Raw genomic sequence first — 26,112 nt, forward strand, 5'->3', positions numbered from 1 at the left:
CTCTCAGAAAAAAAGGGACAAAAGCTGTTACTGTGTCTTTTAGATATATGTACACTCTATGTACTAATATGTACCTTTAAGGGATGAATATGGACTTTTTAGGTACAAATGTGTACCTTCTGAAGAGGTACCTCCCCAGTGACAGCTTTTACAAATTCTCTTCTGAGAGTGTAATAGGCCACGCCCACTTAAGGCAATAAAGTAATATTTTAAATATACAGAAATATCAGTGGTCGACAGTCATCTCCTACTGTTTAAATACTGTAATAATAGACCTCAGTTAATAATAATCTCATACATTTTGGGTATTTATGTGAGCTAAAAATGTCCTGAAACAGGTGAGAGTGTAAATCAGAATTGTTATAAAAGAGAGTTTGATCGGAATAAGTAATTTGCATAAAAATTTGTAAATCATATCCATATAAGGCCTTACCGTACAATCTTACATCTCTGTTTTGACTCTTTTCCAATGTTGCATTGCCAATTTTCAAAACCAGTTAAAACAAACACATTCACATTTGATAGCAGGCCTACACCCAATCATGTTTCAGACTCTCATTGGCTGTGCATTTAAATATTGACCCTACTCAGATTAAAAGCCATATTGAATTTGACACGGATGAAAACAAGGCTGTGAGTTATAGACTTGCAGGATTTACAATGGCACACACTGTATAAAGGTCCTACATCATGTAATTTTTTACAACTCACTACTTTCAAAATTGTTTTATTGAGTTTTTGTCCACTGATTTCTTTTCTTCAGCTGAGCAGTTGTTGACAACAATATAATCCTTGAACACACAGTACTTCTATCCTTCATCCTTTTATCTCTCATTTTCTTTCCTGTCAAAATATGGTGCTCTGACTGAATGTCTATAAGCTGCACTTCATCTATTTTTTATTTGACTTAATTGATACCCAAACATTATTATAAAGTCCCTATAAGCTATTCTGTTTCTATTCAATTGTTTTAAGAAATTTGCTTCTTAGGCTTCTGGGAATGTTTTGCATGGTGTCAGTTGGTTTTAAATGCTATCGTAAATTTAGATTAAATTTCAGTGCAAGTTTATTGATGAATGACCCCAGTAATAGAATGTAATTCACTCTCCTCAAAAGCTGAAGGAGTCAGCTGGATTTCAGAAGTCATCCCAGGACACTGGGAAATGCCTCATTCCTTTCTGCTGACCGTAGTATATCCTAAAGGGGCTGGCAGAGTAATGCCAGTCAATATCTGATCATGCTCTGAAGAACATATTGCTGTTGTGGGGAAGTAGGAAAGTCTTTTGTCTGCAGAGAAGCAAGAATAAATAACCGTCTGGATGGCTGTATGCATGGAAACCTGGAAAATCTGAGCAGCTCTTTGATCAAGGGGATCTAGGAAGCATGTTGAGCTTTAGTGTTCCAGAGATATTATGTAAGCAAATGTATGGGCCAGTCATGCTGATTTCTGCTGTCCTCTAAACATATGCCTGTCTAGAGTATTTCTGAAAGAAGGGAAATATGTGTAGCTTTTATTACCATAGTGATGACGGACTGAGTAAACAGAGGGTCGGCTGACAGGCTACCACAGTGACTAATGAAAGCAATGAGGTCATTTGTTCCAGAGTGATGTGAGGAACTCAAATCTGGTGTGTGTGTGTGCGTGTGTGTGTGTGTGTGTGTGTGTGTAGTTCACCCATAGATAGAGTGAAAATTACCTGTAAGTGTGTAGCCTTGTTTATCCTACTGTGATATTCACCTTATTTTTAACGTAAGAGTTGCTGCAGCCATTTGTAAAATCGAATGTACGAGTCTGACACTTATTTTTAATTGCTCAGAAAACATATTTAACTTTGAAGCATCAGGTTGATTCATTTTGATTTTAATAGTATGAGAACAGATCATAAACTCAATTGTGATTATTTTTCCCATTTAAAATGGAAAATCTATTTAGGTTCTCATGGAACTTTTGAGAAAGAAAAATAAAACTTAAATACAGTCTCTCTTTTTTCAGGGTTGAATAAAAGTTATACTTCCAGGTTAATGGTGCAACAAACTTTAATTACTATTACTATTTTTTTCTCGTATAACATTGGGGTCTCTTGGACCCTAAACATGAACAAAGTCAAAGAATTATGGTTAATGACGCCACCACTCAAATGTGCCTCTGCATATTAACCCTTAGATGATTACTAAAACAGATATATTCAAATCATCTTGTGACTGTGTAACATTTAATTGCTTCCAATAGAAACGGTGGTCGACCCAGAGCCCACAAAACATCTTCTACTTTGTGGGTGCATAATTCTAGCAGTTCTGACAGCCTCTTTGAGATGAGAAGTGTGCACTCTACACACGCTCTCATTTTGATTATGCATGATCTACCCCCTCCATTCGCTCCGGCTGCCACTACGTAGTTGCCATGGTAACCGACTGGACGCAGACCTGAGGTGGGCAACAATAGGATTTTCCGTGTGTGAAGATTCCACTGCCTTCATCTCATATCAAACACTGTATCTGATGCTGGAGAGAATCTGTATAATAGAAGCAAGAATTAAGATACTGTAGGCCTTAAGAATTTTAGGCTTATTTAGTAATGCATATTGTGTATTTGTGCATAAATGTGATCCATTTTATTTATTTAAACAGCTGGCTTTAGTAGCTATGTCAGTACAGTGCTTTTCAACTGAGACTTGAATATGGCTGTGAGTCTGGTTATGTGTGGCTTGATCAGTATTCTCTTTGGCTTTCCCTTCACTAAAATTATTGCATCACACCAGTCTTCATCCCAACTAAATAAAATATTGGTGCATAACAAGAAAGACTATTTTGTGGCTGAAAATAACATTTTAGGCCATGTTTGTTCAAGGTAGTTTATGCTTGTTTGGTGCTGGTCTTGGTGGACCAACATAGCCATGCTGTTTACCAACAAGAACATCTTTCCGATGAAGCTGCTTGACCAAGGAAGGTCAACGGGTTAAGTCGATTGAATTGAATTTGTTTAGCGGCTCCTTGCATTTGTATATACAAATGTTTGTGTGTTTGTAGTTAAATGTTATATATACGATAGCAAATATTCTTTCATGGTTAGGTAATTACAAAGAAAAATGAAAATGAATGGCTTTTGAATGGGTTGAATTGATCACAAAGTTTCCAACGTAATTCACTCCCTCCAATTAATAAATTCAATGGCTCTAGTCCAGACTACCTGGAGTGTTAAATTTAATTCATATGTCATATATGTTGGCATAGCAAATATTGTTTCATGATTTTGTTTTAATTACAGAGAACCTGTAAGATAAATTTCCAGCGAATTTGTCGAAACGGTCTAAATTGTTTAAACTGATAACAATTCCAACGTAAATGATTCACTCCACTGAATCGACAGCAGTTACACCAAACTATACCAATCAAGCATTGCATGTGTAAATACTCATGCACTGAGTGTTAAATTAAAATTAGTATTATATATAGTAGTTAATCTTGTTTCATATTTTGGTTTTAATTACAGAAAGGTTTCTTCCTCTTCTGTCTCGTGCAGCACACAGCAAGCTGTGGCTGGTTTTGGGCCAACTTCAGCTCAACTGCCGTGAACAGCAGGAGCAGAGTCGTGATGGGAAAGGCAGTGAGAGCATGTAATATTTATACCAGATAAGATCCAAGTGAGCAAGACTCAGTGTAATTTTCTGTTCGCCCACAGCCTCCCACAATCCCTAATCACGGCATGCGACATCTGTGGAGGACGACTGGGATTGTAAAGCGTGCCATACTTGAGGAAGAGCAGTCCATTGTGCTTCAGTGTGAAGAATAATACCCACACCTGCAGTTACTGACCGTACCTGATTTCCACTGGCAACAATTCTGCATTTTGCATAGAGAACACTGGAGAGCATGGGAGGCAGTAAACCATGAAATTGGTCCAGTGGTGAAAAAAAGCAGCTTTCTCCAAGAGGTGGGGAAGGGGATTGGATGGAGGTTTGCTGATGCACATGTAAAAAGAGAGAGAGAGAGAGAGAGAGAGAGAGAAAAAACACTCACACATATGTACACAAACACACACTGACACAAAAGACAAATGCCACATTGCGAAGCATAAAGGAATGTCATAAAAAATGTTTGATTTGAATACCACTGTAAATGTACTTTTTTATGTCAATTAGAGGCCCTCGATGTGAGGCATATCTCCCTTTTGCTGTTGCTAATTTCCAAGGTCTTCCACAATGCCATAACAATCATACAGATGAGGACACTCTTATATCTGTCCTCCTGGAGTGAGGAGAGCGATGGAAAAAACAGAATGCTGCTCAGGTCTTTTGGGGAAGAAATTTTGGAGGTTTGTATAGTTCAGGTAGTACCATGATATAGTTTACACCCAAAGCTACTGACAGCTTCATGGACTAACACGCCATCTAGTGTCTATTGTCCATGATGACACCTTTCTTAGTTATGTAGGAGGGACATGGCACATTGGGGTAGTGTTTTATTGGCTTAATAAATAGCCATTTATTAAAAAAGAATAGACGAGTAAATATATACAAATACATTAATTATAGCACTTGGTAACGTAAAAAATAATACAAATTATATTTAAATATTATAATACAATGAAAATAAATATTTTAAATAATAAGAGAGAGAAAAAAAATAATTTACACTGTGCACATGTGTTATGTGAAACATTTTATTCCTATTAATTTAGTTATTTGATCTATAAGTTATATATGAAATATAATTATGTAATAAAATTATTACACATTTCTTTATATTACGCCTATTTATAAAATAATATATACAAAAATAAGATTAAACAGTACAATTAGAAGTACATATATAAAATAATAAAGGATAGAATAATATTCTTACATAGTTGTATATAACTATGCAATATAATTGTTTTGTATACAATCATTACAGTTTTTACATAAGACCTATGTATAAAACAATTTATTTATTAAGCCATAAGCAATATATCAATAATAATAAACCATAAAAATAAAAGCGTATAACATTTTTTTTGTTGATGACTGGACTTTTATTATGAAAAATATTTCGGAGGCCATATTGAATGCGTGGTATGTGCCCATGCTGTGTGATTATCGAAAACAAACGGAACTTTAAACGCGCGCGATTTGTTATGGGAGTTTGCAGTAACTCGGCTTAAAAGTCATGGACGAACAACTTACCGTGAGTTTCTCCTTTCGGTAGTATTGTTTGGCGGTCTGTGCTGTTATGTAGTCGATATCTGACTGTTGTACTCTTCCTCCAGGAGGGATACAGTGAGCCCTGCGGCCAGTGCGCTGCTGTAGACTGGGGAGTGTCCGATGAGGGTCAGTTCTTCTGCAAGAGCTGCCACAATGTGATCGAGGTTGGTCAAGAGACGAACATTATCAGATGTCTAGGGCTTTGATATTCTACAAATCCTCAATGTTAACGCAGTATTTCTTATTGACAATCTTGTCCCAGGCTCTTATTCTAAAGAAACGAGTGGAAAAATAGTTGGAATTAATTTGTTGTAAGGGGGTGAAATTAATGAAACTGTAAATTAATCATGCATTATACACTTAAAAAAAAAAATCATGCTGTATATTGTCTCAATTTCTTCTAGAAAACGAGGGAGGTGGTGGATGTGAACACACTTCATAGTAAACACAGCAGGATCTCACAAATAACAAGACCCAAAAAGAAAAGACAAGGTCAGTCAAAGTCTTCTGTCCACGTTTTAAGCTGTATATTTTTGAGATCCTTCCCTTTCTCTGATCTCGTGGTATCTTCTGTCTGCTTTTAGAGAATGAGCGAGAGTGGCTGGTTTGTGAGGGATTTCAGTTCATCTTGAAACACCAGGCCAAGGCTTTGGTCAGTCTCGGTGTCTGCATCAAGTTTGAGGTTGGTAGTTTTTGGTTTAGCCTACTAAACCCACACAACGGTATGGATGACACAAAAAAACTATCGCATTTTGTTTTGACAGACAGAAGTTTTGTGGAATTTCTGGAAGAGATACCTGCAGAACACACAGCAAGCTTTCACCAGAAATCCAGTGTACACTCCTAAGTTTACAGTGGTACGTTTTTTTTAAATGTTGAAATTAATAGAAAGTGCTGTACATTTTCTGTAGTGTACAAATAACACCATTCTTCTGGTTTCTCTGTTTCAGTGTTATTTTTGTATTGTTTATATCCTATTATAGTATTTATTATATTATTTTGAATTAGCGTTGTTTTATATTTTACTTTGTTTGTGCTTTTATTATTTTTTTAAATACATGTTTAGCTATAATTTATTTGTATTTTAGTTTTAATTATTTACTTCTTCAGTTTTGTTGTATTTATTTAAATTAGTTGCCAGGCAAACATTTTGAATTTTCATTTCAATTTTTAATATTTTATTTTTACTTCAGCTTTATTTCTGCCAACAAAAATGATTAAAAGCACTGCTCTGCTCTCTTCCTGCCTTTTTGCCCTCAAGTTCATGAAGCCACAGAGTGATACAGAGTCTAACGCTCAAAGTGAGCAGTCTTATCACACCGAAGCTGCTTCAGAGATGTCAGAAGAGATGTCAGTCTCAGGTACGACAGTGATTGCTCTCAGACAGCTGGACCATTTACATCTTATACAGTGTTGATTGAAATTAATGTAGTTCTTTTCCTGCAGGTTACTCCAGTGAAGCACAGTCATCAGTATGTTCAGGGTCTTTGGATGCTGTTGTGTACCAAAATATAAAGGGAACAAAAATGCACAATCTTATGACTATGCCACGGACACTGGCCCTGTGCTATCTGGCTCTGCTGTGGGTTCGAGAAGCCGTCACTCTGGCAGACTTATTGAGGTTTGAAAGGACAAAAACAGTTCAACACATATTGGCCATTTTTAAAAAATATTATATTTACAAGTGACAGAGCAGGATTTCTAGCATGGCATTGTGTTCTTTTACATTCTCTTGATTTTGTGCTTTCATAGTATAAAAGCTTCTCTGCTTACAGTAAATCCCACTCTACACTATCACTATCTCTGCATCTACTCCGATATATAAAAAAAAAAAGTAAGATCGCTTATAACAAGCATTTAGTCATGCAACCATTTCACTTTATTAAGCCAGATGTCAATACAAGTATTGTGATATTATAGTTAGTTATACTTACTTAATTGAATTCTTAAAATACTTTTATTTTAAATATTTATTTGTGAGATTACTTAAATGTAAAATTGTATATAATAAGATTTTTTGGGTTTATTATAATTGTATAGTTGTATTGATATATACAAAATTGTGTAGTCCTACAAACAATCACAGAAAAAACTTTATTTGTTTTATTTGTCAGAACAATTTGATTTTTTTCTCAAATCATGCAGTCCACTTTTAAGATTAAAGGTGTAAAGGTTTTTTTTTGTTGCATAGCATACACCAAAGTATCCTCCTTTATTTAAGTGCATTTAAATGGAGTCAAATTAGATTTTATACTGACTTGATGCTATATGTGTTTTAATAGGTTTGCTCTGGATGATTTTTAGGCCCAAAGTTTTGTCCTAAGCAATGTTTCTGTTTTGTATGCAGTATTTAACATTGCTGTCAGTGTGTTTAGATGTAATATCCTGATTAGATGATGGCTTTTATACTGTGTATACTTGTAAACTTGAAAAACATCTGATTTAGTCATATTTCATGCAGGATGGTCACAGAGAGACGTGTTCCTTACATGAACATTCATGAGGCATTTCCCACGGAGATGAGACTGTTTGGAAAAGATGTCCAGTTCTTCAATGTTCGGGTGAGGAAGATGAATCTGGTTCGCATTTCTTCAATCATGAAGCATTGTTTTGTATTCCTAATAGCTACGACTTCTGGTCTTCCACAGTACCTTCCGTCCTACTCGCTGGTTCATAAAGAAGCTGTGACTCTGGCTCGGATCTTGAAATTACCCTCTTTTCCAACGGTTTCTCAGGATTGCCTTCTCCACCCGTTACCGCTCACTGTCCGATATCTGTTGGAGGCAAACCTCCCAAGTGTGTGTTTTTGACAGTAATGTGTTTGGCAAACGATGGGATAAGATCTGAAATAAATTTACCCAACACATATAATAGTCTTTTTTATCTGTTTCTTTGATACACTTTTGACTCCATACATTACTGATCTTTCCTAGATGAACTTCATGTTTGGGTCCACAAGGTTATTAGACAAGCTGCTATGGGGGACAGCTCTTTTCTGACCTTTGACCCCAGCAAGGAGAAGCCTCATCTCTTGCGCTATGACATTCAAGCAGTAGCTGTCATCATTGTCACCTTGAAGCTCCTTTTCAAGTTGGATGATCATGTGGAGTGGTAGATAACTTCATAATTTGTAACTAAAGGTTTTGGAGTTATCCAAGTCCATGCAAAAAGTCAATTTAATACTACACTGGATTGTAAAGTTACGTTTTTTTTTAATGCTAATAATGTTTCCTTTTTCTCACTGATGTCTCAAGGAAGTTATCTGAGGAAGCAGCCAAGAAGAAGAAAAAGAAAGGTAACACTTTTTTTTTTTTTTAGCTAGTATTTTTATTTATTTATTTATTGGTTCACAGCATGTTCTTATATGCTTTTTACAGTTTTCAAGTTAAAAAGGTGGTTTGATGTTGTACAACCTGTCTTGGAGCAAGCCAGAAAGAGGGAAGAACGAGAGGAAGCCAAGTAAGATAACCATTTCAACAGTTTACATGACTTTTATTGAAAAATATCTTTTACTACAACTGTTTTCATTCTGCACTTTCAGACGACAATGGGGAACCACTAAGCCTTTCATTACATCTTTGCAACGCAAGAGCTTGGTTCTCAAAAAAAGGCGTAAGCTGATCGAGTAACATCTCAGTAATGATCTCAAAACTGTATCACAGTACGTCATCCATTGTCTGCCTTCATTCTCCAGGCGTTGCTGAACACTTGGAGCAGAAATTTCAGAAGTATAGTGACTCTGCACCAGAACAGTCGTCTTCCTTAACAAACCCTCATGCCAGCTTTCACTTCAGCTGGGGAAAAGAGGAAGGTTCGGATGGACCCAGTATGTTTAACAAACGTTTGGACTGTACCCATAAGAAAGATGGGTTCAAGTACCTCTGCAACCGTAAATACTGGCATCCTGAACTGAGATTATGCCCACGCAGGTGAGTCATAACAAAGGTTTTGTTTTCTCAGTGACAGATACTATAGTATTGTATTTTATTTTATATAATAAAATAATGTAATTTATTATTTCTATTAATAATATATATATATTTTTTAAATTCCTCACAGGATGTGTGGGGATCATTTCTCAGAAATTGAGCCCAGTTTGCCCAGGATGTATGTGTGGGTCCTTGATCTCTTCTCTTTCATTCTGGGAGTCCGTCGGGCAGAAGTGCACAAAGAGGTCCTCAACGTTGAACGTCGTTTTTTGAAAAGGAATCATCAGGCTAAGATTCAATGGACTTTAACTTCCTGCAAAAAGACGAAAAAAAGGTCAAAAACCGCAACCCGTGTTGTTAGAAAGAAAACCCATGTTCATGAAGAGAATATCACTGATGGAGAATGAAATCTGCATATCAGTACCCAAGATCCCTTTTGTTTCTCTGCACCAACAACAGCAGATGTGTTCTTTGTCACGTCAGATTTTCACTTTTGAGCATTATTTTCAATAGTGTCTTGCAGTATTTTTACCTGGTAAGAGACTTTGAATGAACAGCATCTGTTTCCCTCAAAAGTGTATTTTTATGTATTTTATATTTTGATTTAAAAATAGACCACTTACATTGAGTGTAGTTACACAGATGAACCAACAGGGGGCATAATGCACCTGACAATCCAGTGCTGATAAATTCCTTTGTCCTGCAGCTCACTCAAATATTTTTTGTCTTTTCATTTGTGTGATCAAAAGTGACATTTGTAATAAATGTAAAGTAGTTATACTAGGTCTTTCTTCTGAACGAGGGTTTTGTGCCTAATTAGTTTTCATTGTTCTTGCAGTATTTTGTCCCTGATGAAGGATCATAATAAGCCATTTCACCCCTTTCAGTCTAAGATTTGACTCATGCAGGAGAATGTTTTATGATCACATCACATGTCCTTTTGTACTTGCAATCCACTAATGTCACACTGTACTCAACATCAATACTACTATCTATACACCTTGATAAGCCTCAAAGATAACATGGCAAAGGCTTGTCTTAAAAGCCTCATGAGAAAAAAAAAACACCTATTTAAATAACACATGATTATAAGGGTTCTTATGACAAGAGTTTATATGGTTTTTAATTGCGTATTTCTGTTTATTTTGCTCTTTTGAACAGCTAATATAGGAATCATTGATATAGCTTCTATATAGCCTACAGTATACACATAATGAAAAAGGTAAAAAATAAAAATGCACGAAAACACTGAAACTTTAGTTGATGACTACAAGGACTACAGTATCACCAGCCAAAGAGGAATTTTACTGTTGCCAGTAAGTCCAGCATGCGTGTTCTAGAGAGAGAAAAACACGAACTGCGGGACAAGAGTGATGGAAGACAGAAGAAATTTGAGAAAGATGGAGCCACAGGGGAAACCAGGACAGTGTGCTGTCAGGGGTGTTTCTCTGGCATTATTTTCAGCTAAACATAAACATAAACTCCGTCTATAAGCTTCTTGCAAGAGACGCAATGACATGCACATGCATACACACTCAGAAACTTTGTTGTTGTTTTCCTCTTCACGTGTAGAGGGACCGTCTGCAGAGTTCCTGGCATGATTTCTGTTTGACTTGTGCTCTCTCAAACAGACCAGCACTATTTTGAGCTGCACACACACGATGCCAAAAGTAAAACACTCGGTCTGGGGATTGCGCTGCACGAGCGCATTCTAGCTGACCGGGGTTTGTGTACATACAGATAAACACGCTGACCGCTCCGGCTACATTTCTTTGTAAACAACTGACAGTCTTATCTTTAATGTTTAATCTCACACCACGCTTCCTCTCCTCCCCCAACAATGTTTCTCTTTCATACGCGACACTGCTTTCATTGTTTGCTGCTTTGACGCTTAAGTTTAGTTCGTATATTTTTCTCTATCTGTGTTCAGTGCTCTGAAAGTGTTCGCGACCATTTATAGCTTATGTTTTATATAATATATTTACATAAAAAAGTTTACGTAAAAGTGACGTTGCCTGAAACATTTTCGCGTTCTTTTCTTTTAACAGATCACTAATAAATATGCTTTTTCAGTGACAAAACCTTCTAAAATTGTGTAATACTAAAATGTGAGTATTAGGCCTACTTTGTTTGCGCCATACAAAACGCAACGCGTGCTTTTGAAAAAGTGCTTTGCAAAATATAAAATAGAACCAATATATGTTGTGCACTATTTACTTTTTGACAGGACCCATAGTGTAGCAGAAGTAAGTGTTTTCCAGTGGTTCACAAAAGCTAAGTTCCACATAGATTACATTCTGAATGATTTAAGATCCATTGCCTGTTTAGATAGAAAACCATAAAAAGTTTACAATATATCACTAATTTTAGTTAAACCAAGAGTAGGCCATCTGGTGTACAGTTGTTTTAGTTGTGTGCTAGTATCTGTTAGTAAATTGGTCAGTGTTGTTCAATCTGAACACGTTGACATTTATTGCACTACGTTGCATATTCAGTACAGACTGGTTTGAATATTGTGAACATTTTTCCATCCGTTGGTGTGGAGGCGAGCTGTTTAACTCTTACAGTCTCAACTCATGTGACGGGGCCTCTGAGAATTTATGTAACTTGTTCAAAATGCTGAGTAAGTGTGTCTCATTCCTGGACAGAAATGGTGAGAATAAAGCACCAGCACTAAATGCTCTTACTTTAATTTATGATGATAATTCATATATGGACATTTATTTTTTTAGGACGCAGAAGATTCAGGCTACGCAACACAGAAAGCATGTTGCATCTCAGAGGTTAAAAGCACGCCCGCCCTTTTTGGGTGACCTACTTTTTGAGAACCCCACCTATCGGAGCTCAAGTCATTCAGTTCAGATGCTCAGCAGCGGCACATATTGGATTGAGCCCCAATGTTTCAACTGTTTTTCTTCATCAGCCCAAAGCGGACAGCACATCTGCCACCCAACCCTCCTATAGCCTGTGTGTTTGCATGACCTGTTTGGCCTCTCTTTCACACACAAACTCTGTCTCCTCTGGCCCACAGTCTAACCCCCCCGTACATGGCCTCACTACCCTCCCAAGATTCCACGGTCTCTGTGTTCAAACAGCTCATACCATCCATCAGGAGAAGCTCTGCCTCTTGAAAACACAGATGATGGATCTAGAGTCTTCACAAGACTTCAAAAATTGGGTTAAATTTATGTGCAAAGCAATCAAATGTTATCCATGTTTTACAGAGCACCAGAATTGTTTATAGAATTGTATTCTTCATTAACAAGACTTCACCTTCAACACCCCACAGTTAAAATCTTCATTCATATGCAGTTCAGCTCACAAGGAAGGAAGCAGAACAATTTTATTTGTGTAATAGTTCTTAAGAAACAAAACTACATTCTCAGTACTCCATTGGGCGCAAGGCAACATCTGATTTTGTTTAATTATTGATACATTTTGAACAATAGTGTACTGCTTTTGATTAATATGTGGATATTTTTTCTTAAAATTACAACCCACTTTCCCACTACTTTCTGTAAGTGTTTAAATGACAAAATTTCTATCCTTTATTGATTCCTTCATTAATTTCTGAATACATCTGCTAAATTGTGTTATATTAAATAATATAACAAAATATATTTGTATTATTAAATATACAAATGTAAACAAAGTATTCTGTTTATAAGAATATAAAGAGTTAACCCCTCTGTGCATTCCAGTATCCACACTACAGACGTTTAGGGACAGTAAGTAATACATTGTAATCAACAAAGACAGTATAAAATTTATCAAACTTACCAGTAAAGAGATTTAGACACTAATGTTTTAATAATATTTCTAAATATTACTGTTTTTACTACATATTTGATCAAATACATTTAATCTTGTTGAACATAAGAGACTTTTGACTGTTTTCATGCAAATTGTCTTCTAATTAATTGACCTTTTTCATTGTTCCATCAACAGTAGATCTGCTTTACTTTCAGTCTCAGTATTGCTTTTTTTAACAGATTTTGCTAGATGAGACTTACATGGAATAATCTGTGCAGTATTTAAAGACCTAAGTCTCTTTTTTCCTTACTTGTGACACCCACAATACCAATTTTATCAGATATAAAAACTACAGATACATTCTTATTCTGCATTCAAAATGTAAAAACTACGAAGCAAAACCAGATGTTGCCTTTTACACCCCTATAAAGAAATGTGTTCCTCTAATAAAAATCCTCTTTTGTTGTTAATACGTTTAGCACTTCTAAAAGAAAATCTATGCCATTGGATTACCAAATATTACCAGACGGCAGTGAGGTTCACACTTTATAATCAGTCAAATTTGCTGAACCTCCTATTTATATAGAATTAAATATTGCTGTTTAATAAAGGACATAATACTTGCCTGTGTTCATGTGTCAATTACGGGAAGTCGTGGCCTAATGGTTAGAGGGTAGGACTCCCAATCGAAGGCCGGACGGAATTGTGGGTGGGGGGAGTGCATGTACAGCTCTCTCTCCACCTTCAATATCACGACTTAGGTGCCCTTGAGCAAGGCATCGAACCCCCAACTGCTCCCCGGGCGCCGCAGCATAAATGGCTGCCCACTGCTCTGGGTGTGTGCTCACAGTGTGTGTGTGTGTGTTCACTGCTCTGTGTGTGTGCATTTCGGATGGGTTAAATGCAGAGCACAAATTCTGAGTATGGGTCACCATACTTGGCTGAATGTCACTTCACTTTCACTTTCTATGTGTTTAGGACTCGGTTTATATTATTGGTTCATCTCTGTAGGTAAAAAATTTAATAAAGATCATGTATATTATTTAAGACATTAAGCATTGTCTTATTATATGTGATACATTACACTACTTTTAGAATCTCAACAATAAATTGACTTTTTTTTTAAACGGTCATTCTAACAATATTAATGATTACTGAGATTTTCCAAGGACAGCAAATGTTTTCCTCGGCTTTATGATCTCCTCTGTCTTTTTCACTGGATATCTGACTCTCTGAAGAGGAGGGGGCGACTGATGAAGCCTTTGTCTGCTCAGCTCTACTCACACAGACAGACCAGCAAAATTACAGCCCTCCTGCAGAGATCCACAATTAGAATATATATGATTTGCACACATTTACGTCTGTTCTCACTAATCTTTTTAGTGTAGAAACAGCTAATTATCACAAAGCTAATTAAACACAAAGAGACACATCAAGGTTAGTGTAGTTACAACAAAGAGATGCAGCACTGTCAGGCTCCGCCCTGGATTCTTTCACAGAAAGCAGAGGTTCCTGAGTTCAGTTTAGTTCACTAGAACCTGATCGGTGTGTGCACGTGATACGGAGATGCAATGATTTCCGGACGACGCTCGTGACAACCGTGTTTTTGTGAGAAGACATAAAATGATAGAAAAACACACATTCTCTCACAAAATACAGTTTTTCTTAAAGTGTTTATTTTCGTCAAAGGCGAAGTAAATATGCAAATAAACTATATATGATATTATATTGCTTTATATGAACTATTATTGTTGTTTCATCATTAGTGCAGAGCTTATCCATTATTTCCATTGTAGGCTGTTACTTTCATAAGCAGCACCTCACGGTGTCCCCGTTTCCCCTTTGTGCACCAGGCGCGGGATGCTACTAAACATTCATGACAAGAGTTTCCATAATAAAAGCAATACAGTCTATCCATAAAAACAAAACAATAGCCATATTTTCTGTAGAATGTGCACTACACGGCTTTGGTTCTTTGTTTAAAATTTGTTTTGAACACAGGCGTTGGCTCTCGTACTTCAGTGTGGAGTCTCGTCTGCGCATGCCACACTCCAGACGCGTGCGAGTATCTCACGATTCCGCTGGTTCTCCGCGCCGACCTTTCCCCCAGTTCTCCAGCACCGGGTTCACCGGGTTTACTCTGACACCGCTGACTCCTCTGTAACGCCCCCCAACAGCCACGCACCCCGTTTCAGCCAATCAGAGAGCGATCACGTACTGATCACGCGCTGCCTGCTTTCCGATTGGTCCGTTCCTACTACACCTTTGTTTTTGATTGGTAACATGTTACCACCCGCCAGAGTTCTCTGAATTTTGTTTCTGTTTTTTTTTCTTTTCTTTTCTTTCTGTTGTTTTTTTTTTTTTTTGGAGCTTCTGATTCACTCAGCTGAGCTTGAACCTTGCTGTAAAAAGTGGTTAGACTTATGCGGAGAGGCTTCGTATCACAGCTGTCTTCCCGTTGTTTTTCATAAACCTACACATATGCTGAATTTTGCTTCGGACTCCGGCCGGGTAAGTTGATTATATTGCAAAAGTGGTTTTATTGGTTCTTTTTTAGCTTTTGCGCATTGACCCACTAATGACATCCGCTTTTGCTGTAAGTTGCGACCCATATAAAATCATTTCATGCTCATTGACGGAGAACTGTTGACTTTGAACAGAGCAGTGTTTATAATTTTTGTCTACACGCATAAAAACATATCTGATGTTCTTGACACTTGCAACAACGAGCAACATTCTTTGTGTTACACTGCTTTAATTAAATTAAGTCATGACAAACCGTTTGCCGCAATCATTTGTGCATTTCCCTCCTGCATTAAGCTGCAGTGCTACTAACGTTCAAACTGTTATCATATATATATATATTGCTAGCGACCTTATTTGAACCTTGAACATAATTGAATTTGAACATTTTCACTTAATTTTTGCATTTAATTGTCAGTTATTTTAGAATGCTTTGTTTGTTTGTGTTATTACATCTACAGCAACTATGTGCATAGTTTCTATCACTCTTGGTATATCATAAATGCTACGTTATGACAAAAAGAGTAACATTAATGCAACATGCCTTGATATGGTTTACCACCCTTGAATGTTACTTTTTGCATTGCACACTCACATGGCGCTTTGGTTGGGTGCACGTCACTCTTATATCTATATTTGGCAATGGGTCGTTCCCAGCAGCTCATGGTTAACGCTATGCAAGGCTCTAGGTGGGTGTAGTCGACCAGTGCTGGGGCCCTTTCTTTTCTTATTTATGACAGAAGCTATTTACAGCAGATGCAAGACAAACATTGGCCATTTTTATTTTATATCATGCAATTTTATTGAATGTTTTTAACTACAGTGATCATGTTAATTCATATTCAGTGTTATTGTAGCTCAGCAATCAGCCTACAATGGCAATAAATTACAAATGTGCTTTTTAAATTCGTAGCCCAGCCTTGTGGACATCTGTGAGGTGATGATGGAGAGAAACAGGCATGACAGTGAGAAGTCCTGCTCCTCCACTCTGGAATACAATGACCTGGAGGCTGCAGAGGCTTTGGTTTGCATGAGCTCCTGGGTCCAGAGGACGCATAAGCCTCGCCCACTGACACCCACCTCAGACTCTTGCGATTCTCTCCCTTTGCAGCCTGAACTCAACGAGTCGCCTAAAGACCTTGTCTCCCTCTCGTCACTGGTGAGTGACTCTTCAAAAAAATAAAAAAAATAACCTGATTGTGTTCTAGTTCTTAATGAGCAGTATAAATACATATATCCAAAAAAGGCTTGGGGATGATGCTGAGGCAAAAGTTGTGATGGGCTAAATACAAATGTTTAAAAATGTATTGTAGTGGTGTTAAAACAGGTGATTTTAAAACACTAGGCAACATACACTTCTGCCGACTTGTAAAACAAGATGCATTAAAATGAAAACAATATTTGTTCTAAAATTGGCACATATAATATATATGATATCCTCCAATTGAATAGACACTTAGTCTGAAGGTAAAATAAGTCTATCACACACTATATTTTCTGTGTCAGCTCAGACTGGCCAAAATCTGACTCAGTGTGACTTTAGGCAATTAGCGTCAGCTCGTCCAGGCTAAAATTGGGCCAAAAATCTGGGTACAAGTTATTAAGTCAGTTAAAGGCAATTCCCAATGGCTCAATCCAAATCTGTTCTTTCCAACAGTGCATGACCCCTCCCCACAGCCCAAGCTTTGCAGAAACTTCAGGTACAGCGGTTCTCAGTACCTCAGTGGCCTGCTCAGGTCTCAAACCACATCCCAGACTATGCTCAACCATGACCAACAGGGCTGCATGTCACATCAACTTGCATCCCAGCACCACAGTTCTTCTCGGCCCAGCTCCACCAACAGAACAACCCTCACTTCGCAGAGCCACCAGCGTTATACGGCACACCGCTGACAGATCAGTGGACCACAACATTCCATCTCCACCCACAGGGCAGGAGAAGCCATGTTCCTCAGAAATCTCTTTACAGCACACAGAACCAATTGCCAACCTCACAGCAGAACTGCAAAGCTGCAGTAGCCCATGTGACACTGCAGAAACAGAGAGAACTTCCCCTTCTCCTCACTCCACAGGCATTGCTATTCCAGCATCACATTCTGCCATTCCTCAGTCGCCCATATCCAGCCCGCCGGTGCTCTGTCAGGTGTTTCCGGTTAACGGGCAGACTGGAATCATCTCCGCATTTGTTCAGACTCCAGTTCAAATGCAGGCCTCGGGGTCGAAGCCCATTCTCCCACATTCTCAACCTCTTCTGGTGGGCTCACCTGTGGCTCAGGGCACTGTGATGTTTGTCGTCCCGCAGTCTCAGGTTTCCCAATCCTCCACCTGCCAACAGAGCATTGTTACACTTGGGAACACGAAGCTCCTGCCCTTGGCACCTGCTCCAGTCTACGTGCCCTCAGGTCAGAGCAGCGGAGTGACACAGTCGGACTTCTCGCGCAGGCGGAACTACGTCTGCAACTTCCAAGGATGCAAGAAGACTTACTTCAAAAGTTCCCATTTGAAGGCTCATTTGAGAACCCATACAGGTTTGTGTCTATCTGGTATGTTTTTTTTTTTTTCTAATAGGTTGTACCCATAAAATATGGTTGTTGATCATGTTTCTTTGTATCTCAGGTGAGAAGCCTTTCAGTTGCCATTGGGAAGGGTGCGACAAAAAGTTTGCCCGTTCAGATGAACTGTCCAGGCACCGTCGGACACACACTGGCGAAAAGAAGTTTGCCTGTCCTGTCTGTGAGCGTCGGTTCATGCGAAGCGACCACTTGACCAAGCATGCAAGACGTCACATGACAACCAAGAGGTCCACAGCGTGGCCGAACGATGTTCGCGACGTGAACAAAATGGCCACTTCCCAAGCAACATCTTCCATGCCCCTTAGTGTGCTTCTTCCTTCCTCAAACTAGGTTAAGACTCCGACCTCTCACCTCTGTCACCTCAGGACAATATCCCACTGACCATTTAACAGGGGGAATACAAGAAAACCAAGGCTGCTACACATCCATGTACATAAAACAATGTGACATTGCACTGGATCTTTATTTTAATCATTGTTGTTTATAAGGAATTCTTGTTTACTTTTACATAAGTTATGTCTCCCAATATGTATTTACTCCTTTGCCAAAGTCTTTGCATCAGTTCATCTGTTACTTACTCTTTACTTTTGTATAGTTGTATATAAATATCCCTATCTATATGAATGTAATGTGTATTCAAATTGGCATTTATTGTTGATATATGAATAAATGTTATTGATGTTACTTCTGTTAATTGGACAGTATTCCTGTATGCGATACTACCTGCAATATTCCATATTATTTAATAAACATTTGTAGTAAGAATATAGAATTGGTTTTATTTGTTGTCTCTGATATTTTATTGAGACCTCAATATATATACCGATATATATATATATATATATATATATATATATATATATATAAACGGCTAAAATTTAGAAATTACACAACAAAAAATGTTACACATACTATAAACCGGGGTGACAACACAGTTACACAACACCAGCTCAACATCAATTCTCAACACTGTCACCCCACAGCACCCAGTAACAAACCTCGTCCAATCAGATTGCTTCATTGTGGAGCAGTTAGGGGGCGCGACCAATCACAGAGGATGACGAGTTGTAAATATGCCAACATCAGCTTGACTGACAAGCTTTGTTCTCCGCCCATTTGCCTTACTGACCGATATTTTCAAACGAAAAATGAAAGCACAAAGAAAAAACAGAAGACAATTTTACTGCACCGAAAGCTGATTTTTTTCTGTTTTAATGATAATGATCTAAAGTGAGAAGTAAGCAAAATGGGAAGACTCGACGATGGCCTATTATCTTGTGGAGAACCAACCAGTTTATGCCATATCTGACCATTAATTGTTTGTCATATATGACAATAAACGCATTTTAACAACTTTTCGCATATGCACGCTCATTTAAACAGGAGTGAGGCTCCCTCTGCTGGTCTCTCTAGCATTACAGTCTCTTTACTGTATGACATAACTGTTCGAGAAATTGATTTATTTCCACACCAGGGCTGAAAATACTATCCGGTATAATTATTTATGTCATATCTTTATTTTGGGTTGGAATATTTATTCTGTTTGTATTATTATTCATTTAAAACAATGGATAAATAAATAAATAATGAGAATAAATATTATGAAAAATACATGTATGCAGTTTCTTCATGAACCCAGATGTATCGCTTTGTTATCACAGCTTATCTGGCGAGAAACCACATTCAATGGCTAAAATAAAAGTATAATGACGCGTGTGGTTATTGTCCTCCCGCCACGAGGGAGCAGTGTCTCAAAAGCATGCTGTATTTTGTCCCAGGCAGTTACCTCTTGGGCGTTTTTTTTTTGTTCTTTGTCGACTCCCGCGTCCTGAAAATATTTTTGTTATGAAACACAAAAAATATATAACGTCATATGGATTTCAGTATTTTTGCAAAATACGTTTTTAAACAATTTGGGTTATTGGGTTATTGATTTTATTTTAAATCAATCTCAAAGCTCGTGTATGTTCGTGTTTTGGTTTGGTTAGTGAGCAACTGGCTTATCAGCTGATAACGTTAGTTTGTTGTGGTGTGAAGTTTAATCGCCAATAAAATACATATTACTTATAATCTTTTTAGACACGTACGTAGCATGCTATATTAATGAATGATGCTCAACATCATCTTTTTGTTTATCTTTTTTTTAAACGAAGAAGGGGAACAAAATATTTTCGCCACGTCAATATAAGGTGATTTTATGAAGGTAACATTAGTAATATCAAAGATCTCGTCTAGTTTTGTGTTCACCTTTAAAATAATTATTTAGGAGTTTGGGATGTTTTCTGGGCGATCGTATGGCTTGACGTTATGTGTTTTTATTGTTTACTCAAATCTGGCGCCAAACCATTGCTTCCTTTCGGAAGGTTTTGTCGAAAATAAGTTTGGCTGCTAACGTTACGTTATAAAAAGGGGCTATTTAAAAACGTATTTCTCTCCAAACAGCATTGGGAATTTTGTTTTACCTAAGTAACATTATATTGTGTGCTGTTTAATGTGTTATCTTTATGTGACTGATGAATGTAGTAGTTTCATTGGTACTAACGTTACGTATCATATTCATTAACCTATTCTGTTAGAAAGAAATTACAAATAATGCCGAATTATTATGTAGAGTGTAAACAGAAATGTAGGGTTCCCCTGTGTGAGCTCTTAACTTGAACACATTTTGTACTCTTTATTTTCTTACAAAGTGTTTTTTCTTATATATTTACAAAATTAAATACTTTGTAATAATAATAATAATAGCATGATATTATATATAGTTTTGTTTCGTATTCGCGCCTTTTTAAACCCGTTTGTGTAATTGCACGTTCGATTTTGTGTAACACTTCGCCTCCCCCAACACGTTTGAATTTCCCGGGAGGCGGAACTGTCACGTGACGAGAATTCTGATTGGTTCGTCTGATGAAATAGTTAAAAGGACCAAACAAAGCGGAGAAGTTTGCCCTGTTCTTATTGGCTGAGAATGAGCGCCAAGAATCGAATATAAAACAACCTCCGGCGTTTAACTAACCTTCGTTTTCTTTCTTTCAGCTGGACTTCACCTGTTAGATCTTTAAGCTTACGCTTTCCATTTTATTTATTTTGCTGATTTTGTTTTAGAAGTTGTTTATCTTTTTTAACTTATCCTCATTTTCTGTTTGACGTAACACTTTAAGCTTTAACAATGCAGTCAACTCGCTCTCCACTGAAAACTAAGAACGAAAACACAATTTCTGCCAAAATCAACACCATGTCCTTAGTGGACAAAGAAAACACGGTAAGTTTATTATTACTATTTCAATTGTTTTATTATAATCCTTTTAAGACTTGTAACTTACAGAGATGCTTTACATTTTAGGCGTCTAGATGAATATGGCACACTTCGGTAGAAATATCACTTTTGATTAACTAAAGGACACATGTTAAACCGTTTATTATGCTGTAGATCCTAAATGGGTTATTTGTTTTGTCCTCAGCCGCCCAGCCTGAGCTCCAGCAGGATCCTGGCGTCCAAAACGGCGCGCAAAATCTTTGATTCAGAGGTAACTTGCGCTCACTTTAACTGCATTCCCAAATACAGTAACGTTACACCGCTTAAATGATTAACGTTAGTGTTTTCTCGAGCGATGTCTTTAAAGTGGTTGTTGAAATTTGGCGGATTCAGAGCGCGCCAAGTTGGTCCGTTCCTTCCAAAATATCAAGACCTTATATAAGAAATAATGCTATTAAAGCAAATGTACTTAAGTCCGTGACATAAGATCACCTAAAATTGGTATTATTTTATGATTTGCTATAGTTATTCCTTTTGGGTAATCTTGTTTTGGCGGGTCAGTAGCTCGAATTGATTTAATGTCGTGTAATGATGCAGAAATCACGTGAGAAATTGCGTGTAAATATGAAAATACGCCCATATTCTATTATAATGTTTATATAAACTATTTCTTACTAGATATATTAAACGGAAGAGCACTCTTGTTTTACCGGGAAACTAGACCGGAAGTAGTATCACAGAGATGAATATGTAAACCCTCTATGGTCCATAGTTGTATAAAAACACGAAGGAAATCCAGTTAACTTGGCTTTTCCCCAGTTTTTTTATTTTTTATTTCTGGTGTTAAGATTCAGTAATTTGAATGGTTAGCAAGGCAACAAACCCTGGCAGAACTTAATTTTTTTTTTTTCAGGAATATGGCAAAATGTTAAAGCGTTTAATGCTGCATAGTTGAATTAAACCGTTTTTGTCAAGTAAAATAAGTGCAAGTCATTTTGGTTTTAAAGTCTTGAAAATGTAATGCTTGTAAGCAATAAGGATTTTGTGCTCCTCCCATTCACACTGGCTGTTGTCAAATCTAAAGTTTTACTTTAACCTCTTTTTCTTATTGTGTTTAACTTTTCTAAGGAGCATACAAAAGCTAAGAAGGGAGCTGTGGAGGAGGAGCCCCTTCTGAAGGACAACCCCCACCGCTTTGTCATTTTCCCAATTCAGTACCATGACATCTGGCAGATGTACAAGAAGGCCGAGGCCTCTTTCTGGACTGCAGAGGAGGTGAGCTTCTAGTATTTGTTAACATGGGTGATATTACATTTATGGGTCTCATGGCATCAAAGCTGCTGGCATACTTTGATCTAAAAAAATAAAATAAAAAAATAATTGCAGCATTTTGAAAGTTTTGCATTTTTATTTTCTCCAAGGTTGACCTGTCCAAAGATCTTCAGCACTGGGACTCCCTGAAAGACGAGGAGAGATACTTCATCTCTCATGTTTTGGCTTTTTTTGCTGCGAGTGATGGCATCGTCAATGAGAACTTGGTGAGTTCAGAGGCAAACTTGTGCAAACACCTGTAAAAAGCCACTCTATTCTAATCGCTTGTCTTCTGTGGTTTTCTAGGTGGAGCGATTTACTCAGGAAGTCCAAGTAACTGAAGCCCGTTGCTTCTACGGTTTCCAGATCGCCATGGAAAACATCCACTCTGAAATGTACAGTCTGTTGATTGACACCTACATCAAAAGTCCCAAAGAGAGGTGAGATTTTGGATATGGAGTTATTTAGGGCGATGATGAGTGGCGCAGGGGTACGTACCTCAGCTGATAATGGGAGCTGAGTGTTGACTGTTCAAGATCAGTGGACATGTGGTCAGCTGGTTGTAGGGCGTCAGCACGAAACTATCGCCTTAACTGAGCTCCATAAACATGCTTGTCTAATAACTATGATCTGTGTATGTAGACATTAGTTGACTAATGAGGCTTTTTTTATTGTCTTTCAGAGAATTTCTCTTCAATGCCATTGAGACCATGCCTTGTGTAAAGAAGAAGGCCGACTGGGCGCTCAACTGGATTGGTGACAAAAATGCACAATACGGTATGTTGTATTAATTTACAGTTTTAGTTGTTTTATTATTATTTTTTTTTTTTTATAAGGTTTGATCTAATAAGTGTTTGTATTTAGGGGAGCGAGTGGTGGCTTTTGCTGCTGTGGAAGGAATCTTCTTTTCTGGGTCTTTTGCTTCTATTTTCTGGCTAAAGAAGAGAGGACTCATGCCAGGCCTCACCTTCTCCAATGAACTTATCAGCAGAGATGAGGTAACCATTTTAAGATGCACCCTAACTGGTATTAAATGCTTCTGGAAGTCTATTGTGTAAGCTGAAGGTGGTCTTCACGTTTATCCTTACAGGGTCTACACTGTGACTTTGCCTGCCTCATGTTCAAGCACTTGGTCAACAAACCTTCAGAGGCAACAGTAAAGAAGATCATCATGAATGCAGTTGAGATTGAACAGGTTTGTGTGCCATATACACTTCGATGACTGTCTTTGTTGCTTTGGGTTTGTGTGTTTGTAGAAGCTGTTCTGTAACTTCAGTGAAACGCATCCCATTTGTAAGAAACAAATCTATTTTCTCTAACTTCTAGGAATTCCTGACTGATGCTCTGCCAGTAAAGCTTATTGGCATGAATTGTGATCTGATGAAGCAATACATTGAATTTGTGGCTGATAGACTTCTGCTGGAGCTGGGATTTGACAAGGTAGGGTTGAAGGTTGATCATTTTATGTAGTAGTTCTCAATCTCTACTCATGGTGGCAGTATAGTCTTTGTGTCTGACCTCAGGTGTAAATGACCTTTCATTTAAATGTATTTTAACTTGAACTTTTAAATATTGCTTTCTAGGTCTATAAAGTGGAAAATCCTTTTGACTTCATGGAGAACATTTCCTTGGAGGGGAAGACCAACTTCTTTGAGAAGCGAGTCGGCGAGTACCAGCGGATGGGAGTCATGTCCGGACCCACAGATAACACTTTCAGACTGGATGCTGATTTTTAGAGTTTTTCTTCTGCGTGAATGAATGGAAACAAACTATGAACTGTTTGGACTCTGAGGAGTTTCGACCTCACTTATTTCTACAGTTTCTATTATTTTTTTTTCTTGAACTTTCACTTTAGTTTTAATCTAGTATTAAAATGTCTTTTTATTTTTGTTGTTTTAAATAATAATAAAAAGAAACCCTGCTGCTCTTTTTCTTTTGCTTTGCCTTTTGGGCATGGTAAAGAACCGAAATGGTATCTACAACTCATTTTTTCACTTTTATTGTAACATACATTCGTTTACTTCAATGGTGTTGTATTATATTTTTAAATAAAGTAGACTTGATTTAACTAGTGCTGAAGTTCCTTTGTTGCCTGTCACTTGGTAAAGGGGTAATTTACTATCATTTTGGAATACAAGTGCTTTTCAACTGTTTCATTGAACATGTAGGTATAGTGTACATTAACTTCCAGGAAAGGAAGTGTAAAACTTGGCAAGATTTGCCTTAGTTTACACGGGCTTAAATTCTTTCAGTTGCTGTGAAGCTTTATAGCACCTGCCCAAACTGGACCACATTCTTTCAAAATGTCTGTTTTCACATTGAGGTAGTGTGAAAAATCAAGGAAAAAATTGACTGGAGGTTTATTTCCGTATCGTTAGTTTTTAACTTCTTGAAAGTCCTTTAGATACATTGAGCCAGTAGTTACTGACTAATAAATGATCTATTTAAAATTAACTTTTTTTTTTCAACCTGAGAATGTGAACTTCAAGTTTAATCAAGACGTAATGTTTTAGTGCACTGAGTGGATGAAATGGTTCTCTCCATGCACCTTTTTGTAATGAGCAACATTGCGGACATGGAAACTTCTAAAGCACTCCATATATTTATAGTAGTCATTATCTAGAGCACTCCGGGTATGAGCTGATGCGCGGTTGTTCTCTAAATGCTCTCAGGACGTTGAAAACAATTTCTGCATGGGACAGCATGAACTTTAAACGGCCTAGAAAAGAGTTAACATCATCTGACCTGCTTTAATATAGTTAACTTACTCAAAATATTCATGCTTGTATTTGTATATATTTTATTTTGTACATTCTAAAACAAGTCATATCTTCCCCTATTGCTTATTTCTGTTTTGGAGTGTGGTACAACTATCACTGACTTGTTGATCTGCTGTAAGCACTATATGTACAATGAAGAAGATTCATGAACATCTGAGTCTTTCTGTGAGGGCTGATATGAGTGTATGAATATGAACAGCGATTGACTCTGGGACATTATTCTGAAGATCATTTATATGGGGTTTTCTCATTAGCATGCCTGTCAGCGCTCCATTCTGAAGAGTCCTTCGCTGACAACAGCTGCCATAGCTGACACATCGACACACAGTGGATCTTATCAGACATTATATCACTGAAATAACCGGTACTATGAGCCACACATTACAGTTACACTAAAGTGATGCATCTGTTTTCTATTAAAGCCATGTCTTGACTCTGTTTCTCACCAAAAAAATGTCTCGTGTGTTCTTTGTATTTTCCCCCCAAAACATTTGTTTGCAAATGTATTTAATTAATAGTAACACCTTTTAAGGCCCATTTCTCAGAATGCACATTACTAGCATATTTGCTGTTTATTAGTACTTATAATGTAAATCACTGCCATATTCCTGCACATATTACTGCCATTTTGCATGACCATATGTGACCATGGACCAGAAAACCAGTCATCAGTAGAACGGGTTGTAGCAATAGCCAAAAATACACTGTTTATGCATTTATAGATTTTTCTTTTAAGCCAAAAACAATTAGGATATTAAGTAAAGATCATGTTCCATTAATATATTTAGGAAATTTCCTACCGTAAATATC

The 26,112-nt window shown here is 37.4% G+C and overlaps 3 protein-coding genes, 1 long non-coding RNA gene and 1 other non-coding gene across 6 annotated transcripts; 4 read left to right on the forward strand and 1 right to left on the reverse strand.

Moving 5' to 3' along the window:
* Positions 1-1,983: 1,983 nt before the first annotated feature.
* LOC127984582 (uncharacterized) lies at positions 1,984-5,416 on the reverse strand. 2 transcript variants are annotated; one of them, XR_008160618.1, is made up of 3 exons: positions 5,163-5,416; positions 3,814-3,959; positions 1,984-2,513 (listed from the first exon to the last, which is right to left on the reverse strand). It is a non-coding gene; the product is annotated as an uncharacterized LOC127984582 (long non-coding RNA). The 2 variants fall into 2 exon arrangements; XR_008160617.1 differs by having other exon boundaries at positions 3,628-3,959.
* taf1b (TATA box binding protein (Tbp)-associated factor, RNA polymerase I, B) lies at positions 5,024-9,912 on the forward strand. The gene is made up of 15 exons (XM_052587287.1): positions 5,024-5,163; positions 5,246-5,344; positions 5,585-5,672; positions 5,765-5,862; positions 5,945-6,037; positions 6,442-6,541; positions 6,627-6,801; positions 7,642-7,741; positions 7,829-7,976; positions 8,114-8,291; positions 8,435-8,475; positions 8,558-8,639; positions 8,722-8,792; positions 8,875-9,109; positions 9,240-9,912. The coding sequence occupies exons 1-15, from the start codon at positions 5,146-5,148 to the stop codon at positions 9,514-9,516; spliced, it is 1,803 nt and encodes a 600-aa protein (XP_052443247.1). The 5' UTR covers positions 5,024-5,145; the 3' UTR covers positions 9,517-9,912.
* Positions 9,913-15,203: 5,291 nt separating this feature from the next.
* On the forward strand, positions 15,204-18,730 carry klf11a (Kruppel-like factor 11a). Its single transcript, XM_052587248.1, has 4 exons — positions 15,204-15,373; positions 16,299-16,544; positions 17,043-17,913; positions 18,002-18,730. The coding sequence occupies exons 1-4, from the start codon at positions 15,344-15,346 to the stop codon at positions 18,286-18,288; spliced, it is 1,434 nt and encodes a 477-aa protein (XP_052443208.1). The 5' UTR covers positions 15,204-15,343; the 3' UTR covers positions 18,289-18,730.
* A 2,172-nt stretch (positions 18,731-20,902) lies between these two features.
* LOC127984438 (ribonucleoside-diphosphate reductase subunit M2-like) lies at positions 20,903-24,590 on the forward strand. The gene is made up of 10 exons (XM_052587074.1): positions 20,903-21,217; positions 21,417-21,482; positions 22,340-22,486; positions 22,633-22,749; positions 22,829-22,962; positions 23,205-23,299; positions 23,387-23,520; positions 23,613-23,717; positions 23,849-23,962; positions 24,106-24,590. Exons 1-10 carry the CDS (start codon positions 21,125-21,127, stop codon positions 24,256-24,258), a joined length of 1,158 nt encoding a protein of 385 aa, XP_052443034.1. The 5' UTR covers positions 20,903-21,124; the 3' UTR covers positions 24,259-24,590.
* On the forward strand, positions 22,989-23,124 carry LOC127984619 (small nucleolar RNA SNORD94). Its single transcript, XR_008160637.1, has one exon. It is a non-coding gene; the product is annotated as a small nucleolar RNA SNORD94 (small nucleolar RNA).
* Positions 24,591-26,112: the final 1,522 nt, after the last annotated feature.

The sequence above is a fragment of the Carassius gibelio genome, chromosome B20 (genome assembly GCF_023724105.1).
Source record: "Carassius gibelio isolate Cgi1373 ecotype wild population from Czech Republic chromosome B20, carGib1.2-hapl.c, whole genome shotgun sequence".
NCBI classification, from domain to species: domain Eukaryota; kingdom Metazoa; phylum Chordata; class Actinopteri; order Cypriniformes; family Cyprinidae; genus Carassius; species Carassius gibelio.

Bases quoted from the DNA above. Each gene is read 5' to 3' on its own strand.
- taf1b (XM_052587287.1), top strand. The intron at 5,863-5,944 runs GTTGGTAGTTTT...TTGTTTTGACAG, and splicing joins GTGTCTGCATCAAGTTTGAG to ACAGAAGTTTTGTGGAATTT. The intron at 8,640-8,721 runs GTAAGATAACCA...CTGCACTTTCAG, and splicing joins GAAGAACGAGAGGAAGCCAA to ACGACAATGGGGAACCACTA.
- klf11a (XM_052587248.1), top strand. From the start codon at position 15,344: ATGCTGAATTTTGCTTCGGACTCCGGCCGG. The intron at 15,374-16,298 runs GTAAGTTGATTA...TTAAATTCGTAG, and splicing joins TTGCTTCGGACTCCGGCCGG to CCCAGCCTTGTGGACATCTG. The intron at 16,545-17,042 runs GTGAGTGACTCT...TCTTTCCAACAG, and splicing joins TTGTCTCCCTCTCGTCACTG to TGCATGACCCCTCCCCACAG.
- LOC127984438 (XM_052587074.1), top strand. From the start codon at position 21,125: ATGCAGTCAACTCGCTCTCCACTGAAAACTAAGAACGAAAACACAATT. The intron at 23,300-23,386 runs GTATGTTGTATT...GTTTGTATTTAG, and splicing joins TGACAAAAATGCACAATACG to GGGAGCGAGTGGTGGCTTTT. The intron at 23,963-24,105 runs GTAGGGTTGAAG...ATTGCTTTCTAG, and splicing joins TGGAGCTGGGATTTGACAAG to GTCTATAAAGTGGAAAATCC.